The sequence below is a fragment of the Drosophila kikkawai genome, chromosome 2R (genome assembly GCF_030179895.1).
Source record: "Drosophila kikkawai strain 14028-0561.14 chromosome 2R, DkikHiC1v2, whole genome shotgun sequence".
Lineage (NCBI taxonomy): Eukaryota > Metazoa > Arthropoda > Insecta > Diptera > Drosophilidae > Drosophila > Drosophila kikkawai.
The window spans coordinates 6,207,228-6,235,013 of record NC_091729.1 but is presented as its reverse complement, the minus strand read 5'-3'; the positions used below and the strand labels follow the sequence as shown (position 1 = coordinate 6,235,013).

The following is a 27,786-nucleotide window of genomic DNA, read 5'->3' as shown; positions in this document are numbered from 1 at the left end:
AAACTTACATTCATGGCTCGAGTTTTAAGCTCCGTTTGTCTTATAGCTGCAGCACTCATAGCCTCAACTATGAGTGATTATTGTATTTCATTTAAAGCTGTAGAAGGACTTGGTTCTTACCCAATTGTCTGATCTTCGCGATCGTTTCTAATTTTTGAACTCATATTTCTGGAGGGGCATATTTTTAAAATCGACTGTGACCTCCAGTCTGCAATTACGAATGCTAATCTTAAGAATATTGTGTCCAAGTTTTACATCGACCATAGGAAAATCGACGAAATTATGCAGAGTTGAACGAAGGTCGGTCGGTGTTTAATGCATGAACATCGCAAAGTTTAAAGCGCTCTCCTGAAAAATGCAATTTTGAAAATCGGTGTACACAAGAACTCAAAATCTACTCAACCAATCGGTTTGAACACACCTTGTTTAGGTAATTCTACAGGTACTCACGTCTAGCTTTTTTAAATTTTATTTTATTTTTTTTTTATTCGACAAATTAACTTAAATTTGTACTCAAAAATCGCATTTTTAACTTCACATTTTTTTTTTAATCGGAAAAAAAAAATTTTTTAATAAAAGCGCTTCGTGAATACCTCGGGACACTTATCCTTTAACGAATGAGGTATAATTTTTTTAGATCGGATGATTCTGCGGACAGTTAGGATGTACACCGCAAACGAAACCAATATTTTTTAATACTACATTTATCAAAAATTGTTCAAACGTTGTTATTATATAGTATTAAATTCATTAAGCTAACATAACCCGTTTCGCCGTAATAATTTTTTTCGCTTTTTTGCAATAGACTCTCAGGAATATGTTGTTATTTCGCCAATCCAAAGAAAGCGTGACAATGTATCTGGATGGGTTCCGGTCCTTTTCTTGTTTAAGGGTATTCACTCTGAGTAAAAAAAAATATTTTGTTGTTTCGATTATTTTGTTTCCATTAAATTTTTTACGCAAGCGTTAGCTAAATTTATTGTTTCAGTTTCGTACATACAGACATGATAATACAAATAGGCTAAGAAATACATAAATACATAATGCAACGTCTAGCATATTAAACAAGGGTTAGGGTTAAACAATGTCGTAACTAAACCTAATACTAGCTTAAATCATGCCTTCCTCTTGGAACGACTTTAAATGCTCCAGTTTTGAAAATAACTAAAATAAAGTTCGATTTAAATTTAGATGAGTTCTTCGATTATTTGTTTATTATTCGCTTATATTCGAATTTACGACTCTTAATTTTGCGCTGAAAGGATTCTTGAACAAAAAGTAAGCAAAAATTATATTATTATGTTTGCAAATGCTCCCAACTATCCACATTTGCACCTCCTCATGAAAACTACAAGAAGCAAGTGGCTCCAACAGCTCAAACTCCCATTGTTTCCCATATCATTTAGTGTAGGTTTGATAGTCTTTAGTTTTAACTACTTAAATACGATTGGAGATAAAGTAGCAAAGAAGGGCAGCAAAAACTACACAGCCTATGGGCAGGACTCGTTGAAGTAGAATTTGTTTGTTGCCAGTTTGCAAGTGCTGCTGCTGGTTAAGGCGAAGGTTCGATATTTCAGTGCGAAGTTGCATGTTGCTTATCTCCAACTGTTCCAATCTTTCCTTGTAAACAATAAGTTCCTCCTCACGCTCCATCTGCAAACTGTTCATAGTTGCGATGTCGTCATTCCAAGTTTCTTCCGTGCCGTCCTGGCCCGATGACATCCGCTGCTGTTTTTCGATTAGTTTTTCAGATTGATCTTCGAGGGACCGAAGTTTGGCGTTGCACTCAATCTCCAATTCAAGCTGGTTCTTTAGCTGTTCGATCTGTTCTTGCATAGAGTGAATATCGCCAGTTAGGCGAGCGGTCTTTTCCTTGTACATATCACATTCCACCTGTAACATTTCGATGGCTTGGTGTGTGGGCAAATCCGGCAGAAAATTATCTTCCTTTTCGTGGCACACAATAGTTTCTTGGCTCTGTAACTTATGAACCTCAGAAAGCTCAATTTCCGACGTTTCATTGGTGCCATTAAGCTGCATGTGCTTGGGCGAGTTATGAATAAACTCATCGCTGGCGGTTTCATCAGCTGCATCTCGCTTAATGCCTGCACTAAGCTCAGCTGGTACAAACGAAGACTGGGAGTCATCATCATCGTTATCATTAAATATGGCTCTCAGCAATGCGGAGCCGCCTTCTCCCTTGTTGAGATCGGAATTCTTTAGCAACTTCAATACGCTAGACTTTCGAATTACTTTGTTTTTCAGGTCGACTTCGTTTAGTTTGGACTTCTTGCCCTAAAATGAAAAATGTAAATCGATTTAAATCAAAGACTTTCAACGTAATTACTACTTTTAACTTCACCTTTTTCAGTTTATCTGTCCACTTAATACATCCGTCCTTCTCCGGCACATCAGAATTTTCTTCGGAACTGGTGGCATGGTTATCGTCATTATCGTCTTCATCGTCGTTACGTTCATCATCATCGTCGGGTATAACGGAGTCCAATTGTTCCAAGACATTCTGCTCCAGTAACTTCTGTTCGCTGTCATGCTCGGCAATAGTCCGTTGAAGATGTGAGACCTGCAGACGCAGTTCATCCATTTCACGGTCCTGTGTGACCAACTGCTCCTTTAACTCCCCCAAATTATGCTCCTCTTGATCTTTAGCCTCTTTCTGCTGACGCAGGGACTCCTGCTTATACTCGACGAACTCTTTCTGAAGCGCTTCTATCCGGGCATCATAGTCCTGCAATGCCTGCTTCGAAGTGACAATTTGAGCGCGCAATATTCCGCACTCATTCTCTGTGGTGGCATAGGCCATCTCCATTTTTGAATACATTTGCATGGCATCACAGCGCTCTTGATAGACTTTGCGCAAGGCCTCTTTGGCAGTCAACTGGTATGTGGTCTTGTCCTCGAGCATCTTAACAATCTGCTCAAAAAAGATAAGAATCATAAAAACAACAACTCTTGTTGCATTAAAAAATCGCATACATACCTCATTTCGTAATGTATTCTCCGGGACGTTTTTTTCCATCATCTGTAATTTTTTTTCCAAAAGATTTATCTTGTGTATTAACTGATCCTCAGTTATCATGCTTTGCCAACACATGGCAGAGTTCTTCCGCGTCGAATCGAGAACCCCCTGCAAGCTACTTAGCTTTGCCTTCAGTGTCTTTTCCCGCTGCGCCGCTTCTTGAAGGAAAGAATTTAGGCGCTGGATTTCGTCAAAGCTGATGCGATTGGGCCCCGTCAACAACAGCATCTGCTCAGATTCAATCGAAATGGCTTCACGGCCATCAGGTAAAAACAATGTGACACGGGCAATAATGCAGCCGTGCACTTCCTGTCGCGAATTTTCTATCACCTCAACGCCAAACTTGACGCTATCGCCATAATGCAACTCAGCTGGATCATTGCCTAGCTTGTTGTCATTAATAAAAGTTCCGTTACTCGATTTGGTGTCTTTGACCCAGAAACGTCCATCCGCCGTATACCAGAGCATTGCATGGTTTCTAGACAAGACCTTGCAATCAAAAATCGCATTGTTCTCGCTCGCCTTACTCTTGGCAATAAGACGGCCCACCTTGCACTCCTGGTTCGGCTGTAGAAGTATCGATCGGGTCTCGAACTTGTGTGACTTAGCCTCACAATGCAGTACGATTTTTGCTTCACCTGTACCGGTAGACGCCTCCAAGTCGGTGTTTGCTGGCCCAGGCGCTATTAGCAAAGTACCGCAGTCTTGTGCTGCCGGCGGTTCACGGAGTGCACTCAGCGAATTGAACAGACTTGCCGTTGAAGGTACTCCTACCCCAACACTGTTTGCATTGTTGGCGTTCAGTACAGAGTTCATAGCCATATGTAGCATCTGCTGAGGCGATGTAGTCCGGCGATCGGGACAGCTAGCACTCTGCAATGTGCTTGTGTTGGAATCGCAGCAAAGTTGTATGTTGTTGTTTTCTTGGTTTTCTAGCATAGCTTCCTCCTCCTCGTTGTTGATAGCGTCCTCCGACTCCAGCTCGTGTTTTTCTCGCTCCATCAGTTGAAAGAGCTGGTCCGGCTCTAGTTTCTTCATAGTATCCATGTTAGTATTGTTCTGCTGGGATTTCTTCCGCTTTACAGTCGTCGATGCTGTTGTTTCTCCTCCGGCTAGCGATCCAGCATTGACCCTGTTGCTTAAAGCTGCTGCACTTTGTGATGGTGCTGGTGATGTTGTGGGCGATGCTGGGTTTGGCTTCTGGCTTCCGTCATCCTTATTGTTCAGCCATTCGTTGCTCACCAAGACCATTACTGCTGATTTTAGCAATTCAGCGAGAATAAATGAGAATTTGAAAGTTACTATTTTTTAGAGAATGTAAAATCAATGCTTGAAAACCAAGTGATTTTAAGAGTTAATATGTAGCTAATATCCCCAGAGAGTGCTTATAGAAAACACAATGGTATGTTGTTTAGCTGCAGAAATAATTCGGTGTTCTTATAAAAATAGACTTTTTCAAATAATTGAGAAAGGTATGATGCCAGTACTGCAGAATACATATGTACATACATACATACATACATATGTACATGTGTACATACGTACGGAAAACTTCTAAAAGTCTACATCTTTGACTATAGTCTTCCACGATATAGATATGTATACATACTAATATGAACTGTAACCAATTTACATGTTTACAACATTCATACATAAATATACATACATACATACATATGTTTGTACATGGTATGTGCGTTGGGTCACAACCAACTCCCTGTCAAATTAACAGAATGACAAAGTTGGGTGCAAAATAGAGGCCAAAGCTGAGAGCTGCTTACCCCGACGGCTTTTAAACTTAATTAAAATTAGCTGACGTTTGCTTTTACGTATGTACGTCAAATTAAGAACGGAGAACGGAACCAATCAATGTATGTATGTATATACGTACACACACACATATGTAAGTACATACATATGTATATCACGAACCCCAAATATTTTTTTCTGGATTACGACCGTTTGAAGTCGTAATGGAATTTAGCACTTACCTTGAATTATGTATATGTGGATATTTTGCAACCTTAATAGGTTTCTCAACTGGGCAACTGGTTTAATTTTCCTTATTTTCGTTTGTCTTCGATTTAATTGTTTTCAGCTTTCCAACTCTTCACAACCGACTGGCGTACTCCGCACGATGAAACAATTTGAGAGTTTAAAAAAAATTTATGATGTACATATGTATGAATATTGCATGGTTTGCTAGGACATTGTAGATATTTTTTATAACATTTTTTTTTTTTTTAACTGAAAAAAAATACGCGTATACGAAATAAGGGCGACTGTGCATTAATAGTGTAGAGACCGCTTAGGTCATCACTGAAACGTATTACACAGCATAACAATTTTAATATTATAGTCAGGGTATTCCCTTGGCGACTGAAAATATCGCCAACTGAAAAAAGCTGTTCCCATACAAACGCTAATACGATATCTTTAGTCATTTAGCGAGCTTAGCGACTCCGAGCTAAAGAGTTCGTATAAATCAAATGTACAGTAGTTCAAAATTATTAAAGATTATATAGGATAATACAAAATGTATATCCTTGTGTTATGACTGAGATTTGGTTAAACATTTAGCAGCTCACTTTTTGGGTCGTTCACTTTACAGGTGAAAACATCGGCTAACTATCGCGTACATCACCGATACTTTTAGTTATACTGTCTTCCCGGAGAGCTGCGTTAAAGTGCATACGCATCCTATAACAGCTGATCGATCAGCTGTGGCTCATGAAAACGTAAACAAAGATGGCTGGAGCGGCCGATGTGGGAGTAAAATGAATAGTTTATCAACTATTTCCGCTGTTTAACACCAGCAAAACCACAGATTGCGTCAGATTTTATCCGCACTAAATTAAAATGACTAACAGGGTCTTCCCACAGAGCGTCAAAGCGCATCTACCGTCCGTTGAACAAACGGTCCATAAGGTTTTGCCGTTCCGAATTTTCTCAAATAGACCGCGGTTAGAACGCATCTAAATCTAACCACGGTTTGTTTTTCAGTGCAACTCTGATTTCTTCTTCTTAACAGTGCAAATTTGACCAACACTACGAAAGTGTATACACACTTGGTGAGAAACAAATGAAATATGGAATTTAATATGTAGCGCCAAAGCTACAAGCATGCACAAAACAGTTGTTGGCGTTTTTTTATTTATCTATTTAATATAAAACGCCTACTTCTTCTTTAATTATAGATTTGGGAAGCCTATACCACCTATACACACTCATCGGGGAATTTGCTCTTTGTTAGAGAAAAATCATTAGAGAAACTCAAATTCCTCATATCTAATTCATTTTAAGCCTAGTACTCTGACGAGAAAAATCCGCTGTATAAATTTAGACAGCGGCCAAACTCCATATAAAAAAAACGGTGTCGAAAAAAAAGAGGAAGAACTTTTAGACACGTCGTTTTTTTCGGTACTCTGACGACGAAAATGAAGCCTGCGAAAATTGAATGGCGTTGCCAGATCAAGATAGTAAACAGCTGATATCGCGCTGTCTAAATAATTCATTTGATTTATTTAGACACCCCTAATGGAGGGAAAGTTGAAGGAAAAAGGTGGCATTGATAGGGGCTGTCAAGGGGAAGCCCATAATATGGAATTTAACCCACAAAGGACATTTTAATGCCATATTTATTAATATTTTTAATATTTTTTTTGAATATTTGTTTACAAACAGCTGTCCAGTGTGACCAAGGAAAATCCTTAAACGCCATAAAAAGTACATTTTCATGGAATTTCAGGAGTTTCCTTAATTTTTTTTGGTCACACTAGCTCGGTAGCGAAATAAACAGCGATTCCGCTGTCTAATTTAGACAGCGGGTTTTTCTCGTCAGAGTACTAGGCTTTAAGTTAGTGTGGATAAAATTTGATGGAATCTTTGCTTTTGATGTTGTACAACAGCCAAAATAGTTGTTAAATGTTCTATTACAAATTTGCAACTGCCAATTCGACAGCCTTTGTTTACGTTTTCATGAGCCACAGCTGATCGATCAGCTGTTCGGATGCAGATGCACTTTGATGCAGCTCTGTCGGAACACGAGTTTCGCATCTGCGAAAAATCCCAACCGTTCCTCACAGATGCGCTGTGTGGGAAGACTGCATTAACAACAGCAAAACAACAGATTGCGTCAGAATTTATCCGCACTAAATTTAAATGAATTAAATGACAAGGAATTTTAGTTTCTCTATTGATTTTTCTCTAACAAAGAGCAAATTCCCCAAAGAGTGTCTATAGGTTGTATAGGCATCCAAAATCTTTAAAATAAACTAGAGGTAGGCAGCTTATATTAAATAGTAATAATTGGAGACATATTGGGGCAAGAATATACAGAAAAAACAACTATTTTGGACATGCTTGTAGCTTTGGCGCCACATTTTAAATTCCATGTCTCATTCGTTCCTCGCCAAGTGTGTATACACTTTCGTAGTGATGGTCAAATTTTCAGAGTTGCACCGAAAAACTATCGCCTAACTATCGCCAAACAAACGGTGGTTAGATTTTAATGTGTTCTAACAGCGGTCCATTTGGGAAAATTCGGAACAGCAAAACCTTATGGACCGTTTGTTCAACGGACGGTGAATGCGCTTTGACGGTGTGTGGGAAGACCCTATAATGTTATTCAAAGCCTTTTTGATGCTGCTAAACTAAAAAACTAAATCAATATTTTCAATCAATTAGCGTTTTACTAGGACCACCATATTGAATGCAATATAAAACACTTTGAAATTATTTAATATATTAATATTGTTCAAACTTTAGCGTAAAAACTGTAACTACCTCACAAATAGTATAAGACGTAATCAAAATCTGTTAATGTATTAATTGTTAGGAACATAAGAATACGGCAAGCACATGTGCGTTTGAGGATTTGTAGCGCTGCACTGTATAATTTCTGCCACCAGCATACATCAAAGGAATTTAATATTAATATTGTTCAAACTTTAGCGTAAAAACTGTAACTACCTCATAAATAGTATAAGACGTAATCAAAATCTGTTAATGTATTAATTGTTAGGAACATAAGAATACGGCAAGCACATGTGCGTTTGAGGATTAGTAGCGCTGCACTGTATAATTTCTGCCACCAGCATACATCAAAGGAATTTTTTTGTGATATCGCAACTGAATTATAAGAATTATAAGACCAGTTAAGCCGACACAAGCCTCATCATCGTAAACAAAACTACGATAAGGATGGGTTCCACATATGTAATTTCGCAGCGGCCATTTTTGGGACCTTACCAACCTACGACAAGGAGAATCAACGATGTTCGGGTGAGGAAGAAATTCTGGCCTTTTGAAGAATTTCTTCCTCCCCAGAGCGTATAAAAATCTGATCGTTTACGGAATTTCCCCTCCCAAGAGAGTATAAAAAATTGGATGTACGAAGAATCCGTCGCTGCTCGGGTGAGGAAGAAATTCTTCAAAAGGCCAGAATTTCTTCCTCCCCAGAGAGTATAAAAATTTAGAAAATAAAAGGAAAGAGCAAAAATATATGTATCCCTTTATCTCTCTCTCTCTCTCTCTCGCATTAAAAATAAAAATCCTCAAAGGGAATTTTCGTTCGAAAAAAGCCCTCCCATTTTCACAAGAATTTTATCCTCCCCTGTTCGCGTCCTCCCGAAAAGTCCGACTGGGGAGTTAACACAATTACCCAGCATTACGTTTACAAAATATAAAATGCAGTCGTAAGATCTGAGCTTAGAAGTATTAGGGCGAGCTTTAGAGATAAATACTATTACGAAAATATATAAAACAAAAACTCTTAATTTATATATGTATATGAACTTTTGCGAGCCGATGTAAGCTTGCCTTTTCTTTTTATACCCTTATAATTTCAGTCAGAAGTTTGCGACGCAGTGAAGAAGACATTGCCGACCCTATAAATTATATATATTTTTTATCAGCATCAATAGCCGAGTCGATCTAGCCATGTCCGTCTACTACGCAAACTAGTCCCTCAGCTTTAAAGCTATCCGGTAATCGAAAACGGGACGATTTTTTCGTTTTCGTTTTTGAAAACAAGAAATTGGTGCTCGGGTAATCGAAAACGAAAGATTTTTTCGATTTGAAAAACGGGCACCTTTTTCTGGCCGGAATGAAAAGTAATAGGGTCTTCCCACACAACATTAAAGCGCATTTAGCATCCGTTGAACAAATGCTCCATAAGGTTTTGCCGTTCCGAATTTTCCCAAATGGGCCGGCGTTAGTTCAGCATTAAAATCTAAAGCCTAGTACTCTGACGAGAAAAACCCGCTGTCTAAATTAGACAGCGGAATCGCTGTTTATTTCGCTACCGAGCTAGTGTGACCAAAAAAAATTAAGGAAAATCCTGAAACGCCACGAAAATGTACTTTTTATGGCGTTTAAGGATTTTCTTTGGTTACACTGGACAGCTGTTTGTAAACAAATATTCAAAAAAATATTAAAAATATTAATAAATATGGCATTAAAATGTCCTTTGTGGGTTAAATTCCATATTATGGGCTTCCCCTTGACAGCCCCTAACAATGCACACCTGTTCCCTTCAACTTTCCCTCCATTAGGGGTGTCTATCATGTCTAATATATCAAATGAATTATTTAGACAGCGCGATATCAGCTGTTTACTATCTTGATCTGGCAACGCTATTCAACTTTCGCAGGCTTCATTTTCGTCGTCAGAGTACCGGAAAAAACGACGTGGCTAAAAGTTCTTCTTCTTCTTTTTTCAACACCGTTTTTTTTATATGGAGTTTGGCCGCTGCAGCGCGCTGTCTAAATTTATACAGCGGATTTTTCTCGTCAGAGTACTAGGCTTAACCACGGTTTGTTTGGCGATAGTTAGGCGATAGTTCTTCGGTGCAACGAAAGTGTATACACACTTGGCGAGAAACAAATGAGATATGGAATTTAAAACGTAGCTTTGGCGCTACAAGCTTGTCCAAAATAGATGTTGACGTTTTTTCTGTATATTCTTGCCACAATATGTCCCCAATTGTTACTATTTAATATAAACCGCCTACCCCTACCTTATTTTAAAGATTTTGGATGCCTATACCACCTATAGACACTCTTCGGGGAATTTGCTCTTTGTTAGAGAAAAATCATTAGAAAAACTAAAATTCCTTGTCATTTAATTCATTTAAATTTATTGCGGATAAATTCTGACGCAATCTGTGCCATTTGCTGTTGTACAATAGCCAAAATAGTTGGTAAATGCTCCATTTCAAATTTGCAACTGCCAATTCGACAGCCTTTGTTTACGTTTTCATGAGCCACAGCTGATCGATCAGCTGTTCGGATGCTAAATGCGCTTTAATGTTGTGTGGGAACACGAGTTTCACATTTGTGAAAAATCCCAAACGTTCCTCACAAATGTGCTGTGTGGGAAGACAGTATAAATGGCTTTTTTTTATATGAATCAGATCTTATTTACAAAACGGAAAAAATAGTTTACTATTGATGTTTATTCCACACCACCATAAGATCATTCTGGCAGGTAGTTATTTTATAAAAAATTTATTTCTGATCCCACCTCAGATTTGACAACAAAATTTTTGCCGTATTCAACCAGTTTTCTCGGTTTGGCGATAGGTCGATAAGTTCACCGGAAAAAGTTATCGCCAAGGTTGCCATATTGTTGGTGGAACGAAACAGCCAGTTAAAAATACTTATAAAATATAAATGAATACATTAATAACTTTAAAGGAGCGCCAAAAGGGTTGTTTATAATTAATGCTATTTAATGTGATTACTTAAATGGTCCAAATTAACCAAATAATTATTTGAGACCACCGGAATTAAAGCTGTGAAAAGTGTGGCAGCATCTTAGGTGTCTAGATTTGCTTAACTCTAGCATTTTTTGCCTTTTTCTGGCTTAGAAAAAGGGCAATTGCAAATATAAAAGGCAGTACTTTACGTTGTTTGCTTATTACCAAAAACACAAGTTAGCTGCTTGAGCAGTGAGAAACGATGAGAAAGCGAAACATTCCGAAAGCAGAAATTTTTCGAAAACCGGAGCAGCTAAAAACGAAAACGGTTCGTTTTCGCCCAAAACGAAATCAAAAAAATTTTACGATTACCGGAGAAGGCCTGTATATCTTATATCTGCCATATGAACAATCGAGAACTTATGAGAAAAAAATTATAACTAAGTTGTTTTTTCAACGTATTTTCATCTACTCTAAGATATGAGCTCTTTTATTATTAAAGAATTTTGGTATACATTTTATGACAACCGGAAAACTATATCATATAGATACATAGCTGCCATAGAAAGGAACGGTAGATGTAGAGAAAATGTAAAGCATTAAATGTAAAACTGTAACTATCAAATGTAAAATATATTGAAACTCTGTTTTTGTGTGTTTTCAGTATTCAAATTTTTAAACAAATTTGATGGCGGTATATGTACATACATCCTAACTATTCACAGAATCATCCGATATCTGGTCCAAGTACCTGATGTCCAGCACATGTAAAATAAGAAAAGTTATGGACTAAATTTTAAAACCGACTTCCAGTAGATTTTTAGTTTCAAAGAAGAGCGCTTTGAAGTTTTCGATTGAAAACCATGGAATACATATGTATGTACATATGTATGTACATATAAACACACACGGAACACCAAACGACTTTCGTTCAACTACCCATAATATCGTCAATTTTTCAATGATTTTTTTAAAACTAAGATATTCCATATTCATAATAAAACAAGAAAGGAAGCTAACTTCGCCACGCCGAAGTTTGTATACCCTTAAAGATTGGTTTTGATATTAATATTATAAATTCTAATGCTGAAGACACACACAAATAATAGTTTCATTATATTTCACCTATGTATACTGATTATGTTTACAGTTTGACAGTTACAGTTTAACATTCCAAGCATTACATTTTCTCTACATTTACCGATCGCGTCTATTGCAGCTATATGATATAATTGTCCGATTTTCCAAATATTTATACCAAAATTTTGAAATAATAACAGAAGCTTATATCTCAAAGTAGATGAAAATAGGTTGAAAAACAACGAAAATATAATTTTTTTCCTATTAATTTCCCGACCGTTCCTATGGCAGCTATATGATATAGTCGTCCGATTTTCATAAAATTTTTATTAAAATTCTGGAAAAATATAAAATGGCCATATCCCAAAAATGATGCAAAAATTTTGAAAAACAGTCAAGTTATATTTTTTTTCTAAAAATTTATCAAACATTTGTATGGCAGCTATATGATATAGTCGTCCGATCCGGCCCGTTCCGACATATATAGCAGTGAAAGTATAAAGAAGACTATATGCAAAGTTTCATTCAGATAGCTTTAAAACTGAGGGACTAGTTTGCGTAGAAACGGACAGACGGGCTGACGGACATGGCTAGATCGACTCGGCTATTGATGCTGATCAAGAATATATGTACATACTTAATAGGGTCGGAAAGGTCTCCTTCACTGCGTTGCAAACTTCTGACTGAAATTATAATACCCTGCAAGGTATAAAAATAAATGGGCCTCAACCCCATGAAAGATCTTTAAGGTGAACTCAAAACAGAGGTAGGATAAACTTTTTGTGAAAATAAAAAAGTCGTTTTTGGATATTTTGCTTAAATGTTCCAATTAAAACTTGTCAGTCGTAACCTTTAAGCCAATAATAAGGAAAATACTGCCAGATATTTGAGAAATAAACTGCCACATACTCTGTTTAATCAAAGCCTAGGCTAAAAATAGTGAAATATCGACTCAATTTAAAAATTAACCTTATTTTGTGCAGTCAAATTAGATGTATATTTAATATTTATCAAGCAGTTTTTTAAGACAATATATTTTTCGAATTAACTTTTTTGTTGAGATTAATACAAATTTAGTTAAAAATAAGAAGTTAAAAAATAAACAAATTTCACACCTATTTTTTTATCCGCATGAGAATATGTATAACACCCTTCTAAGAATATATCGTGGTTCTCTCTACTAAACAATTTGATAAAAACGTCAACCTTTTTGTTTCAGCTATGTATATAACCATTAAAATAAAATTTATTTATTTTTTATTTTTTTCATTTTTTTAATGTTTTTTCGGTGATTATACTTGGCATTGCATTGAAGTGCCATGTTATATCTTCGCTTGTTAAATTTCTGGAAGTCCTCATCCTGGAGCAATTCGTCAACAAGCGATTTTTTGGTATTTCTGGTGTTTTTCTCCTTGTAATAATCCAAAGCTGAATGTTCCACGACTCCGATTTGAAAGTATTTTGGAATTACTTTTAAATCATTTTTTTTGTAAAATTGTTTTGGATTCAAAACCGATCGCATCTGAATTATTTTTAGCTCGTTGTTTATTTCCTCGTCGATTTCTGTGGCCGGCAGATTAAACCAACCTGAACCCATGTTTTTTTTGCGTTCCAACTGAAAAATTTAAAAAGTTTCAAAATATAAAAATTGTCTAAGTTACAAACAAGATTTCTTAACTAAAGGGCAACATCATACTATCAGATTACTAAAGACGTCATCAAATAAAACATGCAGCTTAGGCCTAAGCACCTCCTGCTCTTGTCGACTTTAGCTTTATGGTTTCATTATATACATATGTATGTAAAAGTTTTGTAAGCCCGAGTTTAAGGAGTCTGTCTTAGATTTTACGACTGACACTAGTCTTGCTTCATGGCTTGTAGTTTTCCGCTGGCTTTACTGCTACTGCAAACTTCTCTAATGCAGCAGCAAAGATTACAGCGAACGAAACTAAATAAGCTAGTCCATTTCTTGAGTCATTTTACAAGAGATACCTCCAGCAGGCTTAAGCATTGCACGTTCTGCCATTTTGGGCAACTTCTGATGTCGAAAATATCATCATGGTCTTGCACAAATTCTTTTCTTATCTAATAATCTTATCTTATAATCCTGATTTACTTACTCTGTTTAAAACTGGTTGCAACCTTTTGCTCACTGTAGGAAGTGCACTGCGTTGATCCAGACCTGGATCCAAAGTCCGCCTTGATCTTTGCATATTCATTTCCACATTATCCTGGCGCATGCTCATGGATAGACCACTACTGTTATCAAGCTCTGTTACTCGCTTTCGCTTTGGCCGTTTTTCAATGCGGGAATTTTCAGCGGCATCTGTTACTTTTTCAGCAACCTTATCCAGGCTTTCAGTCATTTCAGATGAAAATTTCCTCGGGGCAGCTAACGAAGAACTGACAGAAATGTCGACTTTATTGCGGTCTAGCTTGAGTCCAAAGAGTTTTACTTCGTCCTCCGCATCGTCAGTACCTCTAATTTCATCACTCTCTTCTTGAAGCAGGAATCTATTGGTTTTGTAAACTACTGTTGGCAAACTGGATTGCCGTTGGCCAGTTCTGTCTAAAACAAACATAGAATCCATTTTGGATCCCGTATTACTGTGTATTAGCGCACGCTTAATTTCCAGAGGTGAGATCGAGGAAATATCGATAAGTCATAAGAGAAGGGCGCTTCAAAAATACACGTTTTACACCATTTCGACTTAAAAAATATACCATATGTATCACATATTGAAGTCATGTGATTCCACTGCAACATTCACATTTTTCGCACCATGAGAATGGCGCGCTACGTGAGCTTTCATTTATTACAGTATGACAAAGGAATGCAGTTTTCATTAATTAGCACATTTTTTACCCTCTGATGAACACAAATTTGATCATTATTACCATAAATTAATTTAAATAACTTGCAATCGATATATATTTTGCTCGGTAACCAGTGTGACCAAAGAAATTAAAGAGAGGTCATGAAACTCCATGAAAAAAACTCTTCTCCTTAACTTCTTTGGTCACACTGTACAGCTGTTTGTAAACACATTCTTTAGTATAAATGGCATTAAAATGCCCCTTGTGGGTCAAATCCCATATTATGGGCTTCGTCTTGACCGCACAACATAAGTACAACATTTTCGGTATTACAATTGATTATTTCCTGCAACTTTTCCTCCATTAGGCCTGTAAGAATAAATGAAATGAATTATTGTGATAGCACGATATCAGCTGTTTACTCTCTTGATCTGGCAACGCCAGATATCATTTTCGTCGTCACAGTACCCACAAAAACGACGAGAAAAAGAGTTCTTCGTCTTCCTTTTTTCGGCCGCTATTAGGGTCTTCGCACACACCGTCAAAGCACATCCACCGTCCGTTGAACTAACTGCCCATAAGGTTTTGCCGTTCCGAATTTTCTCATATGGACCGCAGTTAGAACGCATCTACATGTAACCATGGTTTGTTGGGCGATAGTTAGGCGATAGTTTTTCAGTGCAACTCTGATTTCTTCTTATTAACAGTGCAAATTTGACCAAACCTACGAAAAATGTAAACAAAGTTGGTGAGGAACAATTGAAAAATGAAATTTAAAATGCGGCGCCGAAGCTACAAACATGCCCAAAATAAATAATAGTCACTAGAGAAACTAAAATTCCTTGTCATCTAATTCATTTAAATTTAGTGCGGATAAATTCTGACGCAATCTGTTGTTTTGCTGTTGTTAAACACCCGAAATAGTTTATAAACTATTTATTTTACTCTCACATCGGTCGCTTCACCCATCATTGTTTACGTTTTCATGAGCCACAGCTGATCGATCAGCTGTTCGGATGCGGATGCACTTCAACGCAGCTCTGTGGGAACACGATCTTCACCTTTTTTAATCCCAACCGTTTCTCACAAATGCGCCGTGTGGGAAGACAGTATAATACACTTTTCAATTACAATTTTCTTCATTAAAACCGTATTTTGTTATTTATTTATGCGTGAATCTTCGACGAGGAATTCAGAAATTCATAGTAATACGTCACGAATGGCGGCCGTTTTTTTTGTTTACCTTTTTCGATCGGTGTGACCGGAGTCGTGTGACCCAAATAATCAAATAAAAATAACACATATAGTAGTCCCTTTCAAGGTCCTAATGAATTAGCTGATTAATAAAAACTGCATTAGAGTGTTATAGAGCCATAATTAATGCGCTAAAGTCACAATAGTATGACCAGTATGACCAAAAAAATTATGGAAAAGCCTTGAAACGCCATGAAATGTGTAATACTGAACAGCTGTTTGTAAGCAAATTTTATAATTTTGCGGGTTAAATCCCATGTTATGGGCTTCGCATTGACCGCACTTATCAAAACCACTTTCTCCTTGTGGGAACAAAATTGTTTTATATATGCAGTTTGTCCGTTATGACAATTGTTACAGGGAATTTTCGTCGTCTCAGTACTATGGTTTAGGTATTAAATGGTTGTCTGTGGGAATAAGGTATTAGGACTTTATTTAGTCACAATTTTTACTCTGCTTTAGTATTAATTGGTTAGGCTGCCTTTGTGCACACTTTTTTCGTCTCGTTCTTTCTTTCCTTTCTTTTTTAGTGGAAGCATCGCACGCGGTGTAAATTTTCATTAAAAGTGAAAAATGGTGAGCAATTAGGCACTTTAATAAATGTTATGAATTGTTAATGGTAATAGAAAAAAAAGCGGAAAAAAAGATTCAGTAATAAATAATAATATGTAACTGCGAATTTTAATGCCTTGGTATTATTTGGCTTTACTGTATGCGTGCACACTTCTTTTCGTTTCGTTTCCGGAACGTGAACACACGTGGATTCAGTTGAAAAAATATTTTTTTTTTACATATTTATTAAATTTATAACATAAATGGTGAGACATTTTCTGCCAAAAAACTGGAAGCGTCAACTCAATGAAAGAATATATTAAAATGTTATAAATTTATATATATGTATATGTATATATATCAGTCACATTAAGTTCTAAACTGATATTTATTTTATTGCAGGGTTTCGTTAAGGTAGTCAAGAACAAGCAGTACTTCAAGCGTTACCAGGTGAAGTTTCGCAGGCGCCGTGAAGGCAAGACCGATTACTATGCCAGGAAGCGTTTGACTTTCCAGGATAAGAACAAGTACAACACTCCGAAGTACCGTTTGATTGTGCGCCTGTCCAACAAGGATATAACCGTGCAGATCGCTTATGCTCGCATTGAAGGAGATCGCGTTGTTTGCGCCGCTTATTCTCATGAGCTGCCCAAGTTCGGCATCCAGGTAAGTCAGATCGTTGTTTTTTTTGTTTTGTTTTTTAAGAATAAACAGTATGACTGATTGTTTATTTTGGTTAAAGGTTGGTTTGACCAACTACGCTGCCGCCTACTGCACTGGGCTTCTGGTCGCCCGTCGAGTCCTCAACAAGCTAGGCCTAGACTCTCTCTATGCCGGGTGTACTGAGGTGACTGGAGAAGAGTTCAATGTGGAACCGGTTGACGACGGACCGGGCGCCTTCCGTTGTTTTTTGGACGTTGGACTGGCTCGCACCACAACTGGTGCTCGCGTGTTCGGAGCCATGAAAGGAGCTGTTGATGGTGGATTGAACATACCCCATTCCGTTAAGCGCTTCCCCGGGTACTCTGCTGAAACCAAGAGCTTTAATGCCGATGTGCATCGAGCTCATATCTTTGGTCAGCATGTTGCCGACTATATGCGCACTCTGGAGGAGGAGGATGAGGAAAGCTTCAAGCGCCAATTCAGCCGTTACATCAAGCTGGGCATCCGTGCTGATGATGTGAGTACCGAAATTCCACTTTCAACGTCCCTTTTCAAAATTACTGCTGTGTGCTGAGCTCACAGCGCGGCAGTGCCAAAAGGGGACCACAGTAATACTTAACTGACCTGTGTTCGAAGTTCTTCCCTTTAATGGAATGAGCTTCCTGTTATGGTTGGACATCCAAAATATTTAATAATGTTATATTTTATACCTAACTTTAAACAATTTTTTTTTAGCTTGAAGATATCTATAAAAAAGCCCACCAGGCCATTCGTAACGACCCAACCCACAAGGTCACCGCCAAGAAGGCAACTGGCATTACGAAGAAGAGGTGGAATGCTAAGAAACTCACCAACGAGCAGCGCAAGACCAAGGTTGCCGCCCACAAGGCAGCTTATGTGGCCAAGCTTCAGTCTGAAACTGAGGCATAAGACAGTTCGTTGTCATCCGTTGCAGTGATGAAAGAAATAAACAGTAATGACTATTGCCAATTCGTCATAAACGTATGAGCTTTTTATTGTATGAAACATATGCCTAATTTTGAGATCTCACTTTATTAGCTATTTCAATCAGTTTGCACAACACGGAAGATATGTGTTGACTGCTATTAGACTGCCAGAAGACGACCAAAAAGAAAGCATCTGCAACATGGCTTATAATCTGGAAAATCATGCTCAGCGTTTTCCCTTTGCAAAAAAATTTAATTTATTATGTTTTCAAGCGAACATTTTTCTTTTGAGAACAGAAAAGTAAAGCGAATTAAAATAGATGCCGTTGATTAGAAAAGCAATATTGCTTTTAAATTTTTTCTTTGCAACTGAGCAAGATTAATATTAATAGGAAAATCATTAAAGAAGAAAAATACAACATCAATACACAAAAACAAACAAAAAAAATCCAAGTAATCACGAGAATTCCCTGAGGAAAATTCTCCTGAATTTACCTAGTTTTTTTGTCAGTAAAATTTCGATAAAATCCTAGGGAATCTCCCGGAAATCCTCGGGGAATCCTGCGGAATTAGTCGGAAAAATCTTCCGATTTAATTTGTTTTTTACTTAGTCTAATATTTTGCTTAATTTCAGTTTATTATACCATTGCAGGGTATTATAATTTCAGTCAGAAGTTTGCAATGCAGTGAAGGAGACATTTTTGACCCTATAAAGTATATACATTCTTGATCAGCATCAACAGCCGAGTCGATCTAACCATGTCCGTCTGTCCGTTTCTACGCAGACTAGTCTCAGTTTTAAAGCTATCTGAATGAAAGTTTGCGTTTAGTCTTCTGAATACTCTCACAGCTATGTATGAAGTCATAGAAAAGATCGGAACATTTTTAGAAAAATAAATAATAAATAAAGTTTAAGTACATTAAAGTTCTGCAACTAAATGCATGTAATAACCTACTAAAAACCAAGACAGAAATTTTTTTAATTACCATTGGGTAGATTATACATTTAAAAGATTTTCATAAAAAGATTTTCAGATCAGTATAAAAACTGGATAATAAAAATAAAATTATAAAGATACTTCATGGTTTAGGTCAAAAAAGTTAAAAGTTACTTAACGTAACAGAAGAAAATTAACTCCTGTCTCTTTAATTTGGACCTCCTTTCGCTGCACTGACTGCTTGAAGACGTCGTTGCGTACTATTTACCAACACTTTGATATCGTTTTCTGTGATTTTCTCCCACTCAGATTTTATAACTTGTTTAAGATACTCCTCCGAAGATATTTGGTGCTTCCTGAACCTTTTATCCGGCAAATTCCAAATGTGCTCAATTTGATTGCGGTCTGCAGAAGGTGGATGTGTATGCAATTGCTTGCAGTTATAGAGCAGCCACTCCTTAACCAAATATGAGGTGTGTTTGCGGTCGTTGTCCTGTTGAAAGAGAAATTGCAGTCTCGATTAACTGGAGTTGGGTCGCACTGTCCTTAATATTGTCCTTAATTTTTAGGTAGGCATGCTTGTCCATTGTAGTACTTAGGTTATGTTAGGTTTATCCGGACGGCCCTTATGTTATCCGGGGAAATTGCTGGATGGACCTAGAGACAATGCGGGTTTCGAGATCCTTGAATATCAAGGTGTTTTCGCAAAGGCAAGGAGTTCGCCTGGATTCCTCCTGGAGGCATCTTCTAGCGATGCGAGAACCGGAGAGCCTAGGTATCTCATTCTTGCCCTCGTTAGGGCCGGACATTTGCAAATGAGATTCTTCAAGGTTTCGATTGCCTCGGATTCATCACATTTCTGGCATTTGGCATGGTCGGTAATACCCAGTTTGACTGCATGTGCAACAGACAGGCAGTGACCTGTTAGAATACCCACTAACATTCTGCAGTCCTTCCGCGGAAGATGCAGCAAGTAGTGGGTGAGTTTCTAGTTGCGCTCTTTGCACATGATTTTTGAAATTCATCTTAGAGCCGTCGGTGTATATATTGAGGTATCCGGGCACATTTGGGTACCATGTAGTCAGATGTCCTGTTCATGTCTCGACCAATTGAACTGTGCCCGAATCCTTGTAGCGACAAGTTTCCTGATGCAACCAGACGTTGTGCCGCTTTTCCAGCTGTCAGTTGCGCTTTGATATCTAGGGGATATATACCGATTATGGTTTCGAGTGCTTTGACCAGAATGAATTGATTCTTAATGATCCAATTGCAAACTGCAAGGGTATACAAACTTCGGAGTGCGAAGTTACCTTCCTTTCTTGTTTTTGCAGTAATATTTTTTGCACAATTTCTTTGATGTGCAAAGGTTTTCAGCTCGGCCTACAACAAACTGATGCAGTCTATAAAATAAACAATAGAAGGAAGCAAACTTTGGCACGTCGAAGTTTGAATACCATTGCAGTTTTCAATTGGATCAATTTTTATACCCTTGCAGGGTAGTATAATTTCATTCGGAAGTTTGCAACACAGTGAAGGAGGCCTTTCCGACCCTATAAAGTATATATATTCTTGATCAGTATCAACAGCCGAGTCGATCTAGCCATATCCGTCTGTCCGTCTTACAGTATCGCCTTTTCTCATTTTACATTGCAAAAATCATAGCTCTTGAACCAAATGAGATAATCAAAAAATGTAAATGGCATTTGACAGGTAATTGCTGTACAATTTATATATGTACTTCATAATGTGCCACGCCCACAAATACGACTTTTTATACAGTATTAAAGTGGAAAATTTTCTTATGAAAACGAATTTTTAATTTTTGCTTTATTTTTGTTTATTTGATCAAATCATTGATCAATTGCTGCTGCAGTTGCTATACTTTTCGGTAGATTCTGGTATATTTTACCCTGAGTTGTTTCGATATTTTGCTTCGCAATGCCAGAGTCTCAGCTGGGCGCAGCCGATCTAAACGGATTCTGATTTAGGATACACGCAGTGCGTAGTCATAGTGTAGTTGCCGGCTCTGGAAAGCGTCAGAAGTTATATACCTTAGCCATAAAAAGGTAAAAAATTGAACACCTGACAGATAGCGATTTAACTGTACAAGCCCACACAAAACTATCCTTTTTTAATTTGGATAAGAGTTAATAAATGTACCTGTCATTTAAAAAAAACATCATGACCAATGATTTCCCTATTTTTTGTTGTATATACGCATACACGGAAAACAATTTCGACTTTGAATACTCAAATCTTCCACAAAAAAAGTCTGAACATTTTTTTGGTTACAGATTCGTAGTCCTTGGGAAATTCTCGGTCGTAATTGTATGGTTTAAAACGAGTTTGCGATTATGAATTTTTCTATTTCCTCAAACTAGTCCCTCAGTTTTAAAGATGTCTGAATGAAACTTACTTATAGTCTTCTGAGTGCTCTCACTGCTATATATGTCGGAACGGGCCATATCGGACGACTTTATCATATGTATAGCTGCCATACAAATGATCGACAAATTTTAAGAAAAACAAGAAAGGAAGCTAACTTCGGCACGCCGAAGTTTGTATACCCTTGCAGATTGGTTTTGATATTTATATTATAGATTTAAATGATGAAAACACTCACAAAACAGAGTTTCATTACATTTTACCTATACTTATTATGTTCACAGTTTGACAGTTACAGTTTTACATTCACAGCTTTAAATATTTTATACATTTACCGATCGCTTCTATGGCAGCTATATGATATAGTTGTCCGATTTTTATGAAATTTATACCAAAATTCTAGATTAATAAAAAAGGCTTATATCTCAGAGTAGATCAAAATACGTTGAAAAATAACGAAGCTATAATTTTTTTCCTATTAATTTCCCGATCGTTCCTATGGCAGCTATATCATATAGTCGTCCGATTTTCATAAAATTTTTACCAAAAATCAGGGATAATATAAAATGACCATATCTAAAAAATGGTGCAATAATGTTGAAAAACAGCAAAGTTATAATTTTTTTCTAAAAATTTATCGAACATTTGTATGGCAGCTATATGATATAGTGGTCCGATCCGGCCTGTTCCGACATATATAGCAGTGAGAGTATATAGAAGACTATATGCAAAGTTTCATTCAGATAGCTTTAAAACTGAGGGACTAGTTTACGTAGAAACAGACAGACGGACAGATGGACAGACGGACAGACGGACAGACGGACATGGCTAGATCGACTCGGCTGTTGATGCTGATCAAGAATATATATACTTTATAGGGTCGGAAACGTCTCCATCACTGCGTTGCAAACTTCTGACTGAAATTATAATACCCTGCAAGGGTATAAAAATTATAACTTGGCTGTTTTCTCAACATATTTTCATAATTTTTGAGATATGACCATTTATTATTATTTCAGAATTTCGGGTTTAATTTTATAAAATGAGGAAGGAAGCTAACTTCGCTACACCGAAGTTTGTATACTCTTGCAGATTGGTTTTGATGTTTATATTATAGATTTAAATGCTGATAACACACACAAAACAGAGTTTCATTACATTTTACCTATACTTATTATGTTTACAATTTGAGAGTTACAGTTTTACATTCCCAGATTTACATTTTCTCTACATTTACCGATCGTTTCTATGGCAGCTATAAGATATAGTTGTCCGATTTTTATAAAATTTATACGAAAATTGTGTATTATTAAAAAAGTCTCATATCTCAAAGTAGAAAAAAAAATACGTTGAAAAACAACGAAATTATAATTTATTTCCATAATTTTTTAATTTCCAGATCGTTCCTATGGCAGCTATAAGATATAGACTTCCGATTTTTATAAAATTAAAACCGAAATTCTGAAATAAAATAAAAATGGCCAAATCTCAAAAATGATGCAAAAAGTTGAAAAACAGCCAAGTTATAATTTGTTTTTTACTTAGTCTAATATTTTGCTTAATTTCAGTTTATTATACCATTGCAGGGTATTATAATTTCAGTCAGAAGTTTGCAATGCAGTGAAGGAGACATTTTTGACCCTATAAAGTATATACATTCTTGATCAGCATCAACAGCCGAGTCGATCTAACCATGTCCGTCTGTCCGTTTCTACGCAGACTAGTCTCAGTTTTAAAGCTATCTGAATGAAAGTTTGCGTTTAGTCTTCTGAATACTCTCACAGCTATGTATGAAGTCATAGAATAGATCGGAACATTTTTAGAAAAATAAATAATAAATAAAGTTTAAGTACATTAAAGTTCTGCAACTAAATGCATGTAATAACCTACTAAAAACCAAGACAGAAATTTTTTTAATTACCATTGGGTAGATTATACATTTAAAAGATTTTCATAAAAAGATTTTCAGATCAGTATAAAAACTGGATAATAAAAATAAAATTATAAAGATACTTCATGGTTTAGGTCAAAAAAGTTAAAAGTTACTTAACGTAACAGAAGAAAATTAACTCCTGTCTCTTTAATTTGGACCTCCTTTCGCTGCACTGACTGCTTGAAGACGTCGTTGCGTACTATTTACCAACACTTTGATATCGTTTTCTGTGATTTTCTCCCACTCAGATTTTATAACTTGTTTAAGATACTCCTCCGAAGATATTTGGTGCTTCCTGAACCTTTTATCCGGCAAATTCCAAATGTGCTCAATTTGATTGCGGTCTGCAGAAGGTGGATGTGTATGCAATTGCTTGCAGTTATAGAGCAGCCACTCCTTAACCAAATATGAGGTGTGTTTGCGGTCGTTGTCCTGTTGAAAGAGAAATTGCAGTCTCGATTAACTGGAGTTGGGTCGCACTGTCCTTAATATTGTCCTTAATTTTTAGGTAGGCATGCTTGTCCATTGTAGTACTTAGGTTATGTTAGGTTTATCCGGACGGCCCTTATGTTATCCGGGGAAATTGCTGGATGGACCTAGAGACAATGCGGGTTTCGAGATCCTTGAATATCAAGGTGTTTTCGCAAAGGCAAGGAGTTCGCCTGGATTCCTCCTGGAGGCATCTTCTAGCGATGCGAGAACCGGAGAGCCTAGGTATCTCATTCTTGCCCTCGTTAGGGCCGGACATTTGCAAATGAGATTCTTCAAGGTTTCGATTGCCTCGGATTCATCACATTTCTGGCATTTGGCATGGTCGGTAATACCCAGTTTGACTGCATGTGCAACAGACAGGCAGTGACCTGTTAGAATACCCACTAACATTCTGCAGTCCTTCCGCGGAAGATGCAGCAAGTAGTGGGTGAGTTTCTAGTTGCGCTCTTTGCACATGATTTTTGAAATTCATCTTAGAGCCGTCGGTGTATATATTGAGGTATCCGGGCACATTTGGGTACCATGTAGTCAGATGTCCTGTTCATGTCTCGACCAATTGAACTGTGCCCGAATCCTTGTAGCGACAAGTTTCCTGATGCAACCAGACGTTGTGCCGCTTTTCCAGCTGTCAGTTGCGCTTTGATATCTAGGGGATATATACCGATTATGGTTTCGAGTGCTTTGACCAGAATGAATTGATTCTTAATGATCCAATTGCAAACTGCAAGGGTATACAAACTTCGGAGTGCGAAGTTACCTTCCTTTCTTGTTTTTGCAGTAATATTTTTTGCACAATTTCTTTGATGTGCAAAGGTTTTCAGCTCGGCCTACAACAAACTGATGCAGTCTATAAAATAAACAATAGAAGGAAGCAAACTTTGGCACGTCGAAGTTTGAATACCATTGCAGTTTTCAATTGGATCAATTTTTATACCCTTGCAGGGTAGTATAATTTCATTCGGAAGTTTGCAACACAGTGAAGGAGGCCTTTCCGACCCTATAAAGTATATATATTCTTGATCAGTATCAACAGCCGAGTCGATCTAGCCATATCCGTCTGTCCGTCTTACAGTATCGCCTTTTCTCATTTTACATTGCAAAAATCATAGCTCTTGAACCAAATGAGATAATCAAAAAATGTAAACGGCATTTGACAGGTAATTGCTGTACAATTTATATATGTACTTCATAATGTGCCACGCCCACAAATACGACTTTTTATACAGTATTAAAGTGGAAAATTTTCTTATGAAAACGAATTTTTAATTTTTGCTTTATTTTTGTTTATTTGATCAAATCATTGATCAATTGCTGCTGCAGTTGCTATACTTTTCGGTAGATTCTGGTATATTTTACCCTGAGTTGTTTCGATATTTTGCTTCGCAATGCCAGAGTCTCAGCTGGGCGCAGCCGATCTAAACGGATTCTGATTTAGGATACACGCAGTGCGTAGTCATAGTGTAGTTGCCGGCTCTGGAAAGCGTCAGAAGTTATATACCTTAGCCATAAAAAGGTAAAAAATTGAACACCTGACAGATAGCGATTTAACTGTACAAGCCCACACAAAACTATCCTTTTTTAATTTGGATAAGAGTTAATAAATGTACCTGTCATTTAAAAAAAACATCATGACCAATGATTTCCCTATTTTTTGTTGTATATACGCATACACGGAAAACAATTTCGACTTTGAATACTCAAATCTTCCACAAAAAAAGTCTGAACATTTTTTTGGTTACAGATTCGTAGTCCTTGGGAAATTCTCGGTCGTAATTGTATGGTTTAAAACGAGTTTGCGATTATGAATTTTTCTATTTCCTCAAACTAGTCCCTCAGTTTTAAAGATGTCTGAATGAAACTTACTTATAGTCTTCTGAGTGCTCTCACTGCTATATATGTCGGAACGGGCCATATCGGACGACTTTATCATATGTATAGCTGCCATACAAATGATCGACAAATTTTAAGAAAAACAAGAAAGGAAGCTAACTTCGGCACGCCGAAGTTTGTATACCCTTGCAGATTGGTTTTGATATTTATATTATAGATTTAAATGATGAAAACACTCACAAAACAGAGTTTCATTACATTTTACCTATACTTATTATGTTCACAGTTTGACAGTTACAGTTTTACATTCACAGCTTTAAATATTTTATACATTTACCGATCGCTTCTATGGCAGCTATATGATATAGTTGTCCGATTTTTATGAAATTTATACCAAAATTCTAGAATAATAAAAAAGGCTTATATCTCAGAGTAGATCAAAATACGTTGAAAAATAACGAAGCTATAATTTTTTTCCTATTAATTTCCCGATCGTTCCTATGGCAGCTATATCATATAGTCGTCCGATTTTCATAAAATTTTTACCAAAAATCAGGGATAATATAAAATGACCATATCTAAAAAATGGTGCAATAATGTTGAAAAACAGCAAAGTTATAATTTTTTTTCTAAAAATTTATCGAACATTTGTATGGCAGCTATATGATATAGTGGTCCGATCCGGCCTGTTCCGACATATATAGCAGTGAGAGTATATAGAAGACTATATGCAAAGTTTCATTCAGATAGCTTTAAAACTGAGGGACTAGTTTACGTAGAAACAGACAGACGGACAGATGGACAGACGGACAGACGGACAGACGGACATGGCTAGATCGACTCGGCTGTTGATGCTGATCAAGAATATATATACTTTATAGGGTCGGAAACGTCTCCATCACTGCGTTGCAAACTTCTGACTGAAATTATAATACCCTGCAAGGGTATAAAAATTATAACTTGGCTGTTTTCTCAACATATTTTCATAATTTTTGAGATATGACCATTTATTATTATTTCAGAATTTCGGGTTTAATTTTATAAAATGAGGAAGGAAGCTAACTTCGCTACACCGAAGTTTGTATACTCTTGCAGATTGGTTTTGATGTTTATATTATAGATTTAAATGCTGATAACACACACAAAACAGAGTTTCATTACATTTTACCTATACTTATTATGTTTACAATTTGAGAGTTACAGTTTTACATTCCCAGATTTACATTTTCTCTACATTTACCGATCGTTTCTATGGCAGCTATAAGATATAGTTGTCCGATTTTTATAAAATTTATACGAAAATTGTGTATTATTAAAAAAGTCTCATATCTCAAAGTAGAAAAAAAAATACGTTGAAAAACAACGAAATTATAATTTATTTCCATAATTTTTTAATTTCCAGATCGTTCCTATGGCAGCTATAAGATATAGACTTCCGATTTTTATAAAATTAAAACCGAAATTCTGAAATAAAATAAAAATGGCCAAATCTCAAAAATGATGCAAAAAGTTGAAAAACAGCCAAGTTATAATTTTTTTTCTAAAAATTTATCGAACATTTGTATGGCAGCTATATGATAAAGTCGTCCGATCCGTCCCGTTCCGACATATATAGCAGTGAGAGTTAATTTAATTTAATTTATTGTATTTATTATTTTAGCCCAGTAAGTTTACACTTATAATTGTAGCATGGATAATTCATTTTCTGAATCGCGTTCTAACATTGCGTGCGATAAATTTGCGGAGACGCGGAAGATATCTGGTGCTGACCCTGCAATTCAGACAGTTAAAGAGAAGTGCTTATTTCAAACATACGTTCGTAAAGTCAAGAGGAAACGTAAGGATTTGGCGCAGTCCCCCTTTCATGTTCTCACTACTTCTCCTAGCCGTAAAGCTAAAAGGCAGGCAAATGTGACAGCCAATGTGGCGGCCTCTACCTCTGCTGCTGCTTCATTGGGCGACAATCGTTTTGCGTTATTTTCTGCTGAAGCAGAGATTATGGATCAAGACATGTCGGATGCTGATTCTGACATAGACTGTTTGTCTTTCCCGGATGATTTTAGACTATCTGCAAGATCCAGTAAGCCCCTAGCTATTAGTGTGCCGAATGTTAGTGATCCGCTAACCTTTGAACGGGCCCTTGATCTGACTATTGGTTC

At 36.8% G+C, this 27,786-nt stretch overlaps 3 protein-coding genes and 1 non-coding gene across 5 annotated transcripts; 1 reads left to right on the top strand and 3 right to left on the bottom strand.

Annotated features, from left to right (window-relative positions):
• Positions 1–1,186: 1,186 nt before the first annotated feature.
• Positions 1,187–5,221, bottom strand: Slmap (Sarcolemma associated protein). Of its 2 annotated transcripts, none has more exons than XM_017173651.3 (4): positions 5,029–5,221; positions 2,999–4,293; positions 2,363–2,932; positions 1,187–2,295 (listed from the first exon to the last, which is right to left on the bottom strand). In XM_017173651.3, the coding sequence occupies exons 2-4, from the start codon at positions 4,286–4,288 to the stop codon at positions 1,438–1,440; spliced, it is 2,718 nt and encodes a 905-aa protein (XP_017029140.1). In that variant the 5' UTR covers positions 4,289–4,293; positions 5,029–5,221; the 3' UTR covers positions 1,187–1,437. The 2 variants fall into 2 exon arrangements, with proteins under 2 accessions (XP_017029140.1, XP_017029133.1); XM_017173644.3 differs by having other exon boundaries at positions 2,999–4,290; positions 5,029–5,220.
• A 7,835-nt stretch (positions 5,222–13,056) lies between these two features.
• On the bottom strand, positions 13,057–14,455 carry LOC108079327 (deoxynucleotidyltransferase terminal-interacting protein 2). The gene is made up of 2 exons (XM_017173632.3): positions 13,937–14,455; positions 13,057–13,431 (listed from the first exon to the last, which is right to left on the bottom strand). Exons 1-2 carry the CDS (start codon positions 14,405–14,407, stop codon positions 13,063–13,065), a joined length of 840 nt encoding a protein of 279 aa, XP_017029121.1. The 5' UTR covers positions 14,408–14,455; the 3' UTR covers positions 13,057–13,062.
• Positions 13,510–13,818, bottom strand: LOC121503072 (small nucleolar RNA U85). The gene has a single exon (XR_005991257.1). It is a non-coding gene; the product is annotated as a small nucleolar RNA U85 (small nucleolar RNA).
• Positions 14,456–16,349: 1,894 nt separating the features above from the next.
• RpL5 (ribosomal protein L5) lies at positions 16,350–18,103 on the top strand. Its single transcript, XM_070284110.1, has 4 exons — positions 16,350–16,463; positions 16,842–17,105; positions 17,182–17,619; positions 17,838–18,103. Exons 1-4 carry the CDS (start codon positions 16,461–16,463, stop codon positions 18,030–18,032), a joined length of 900 nt encoding a protein of 299 aa, XP_070140211.1. The 5' UTR covers positions 16,350–16,460; the 3' UTR covers positions 18,033–18,103.
• The last annotated feature ends 9,683 nt before the right edge of the window (positions 18,104–27,786 follow it).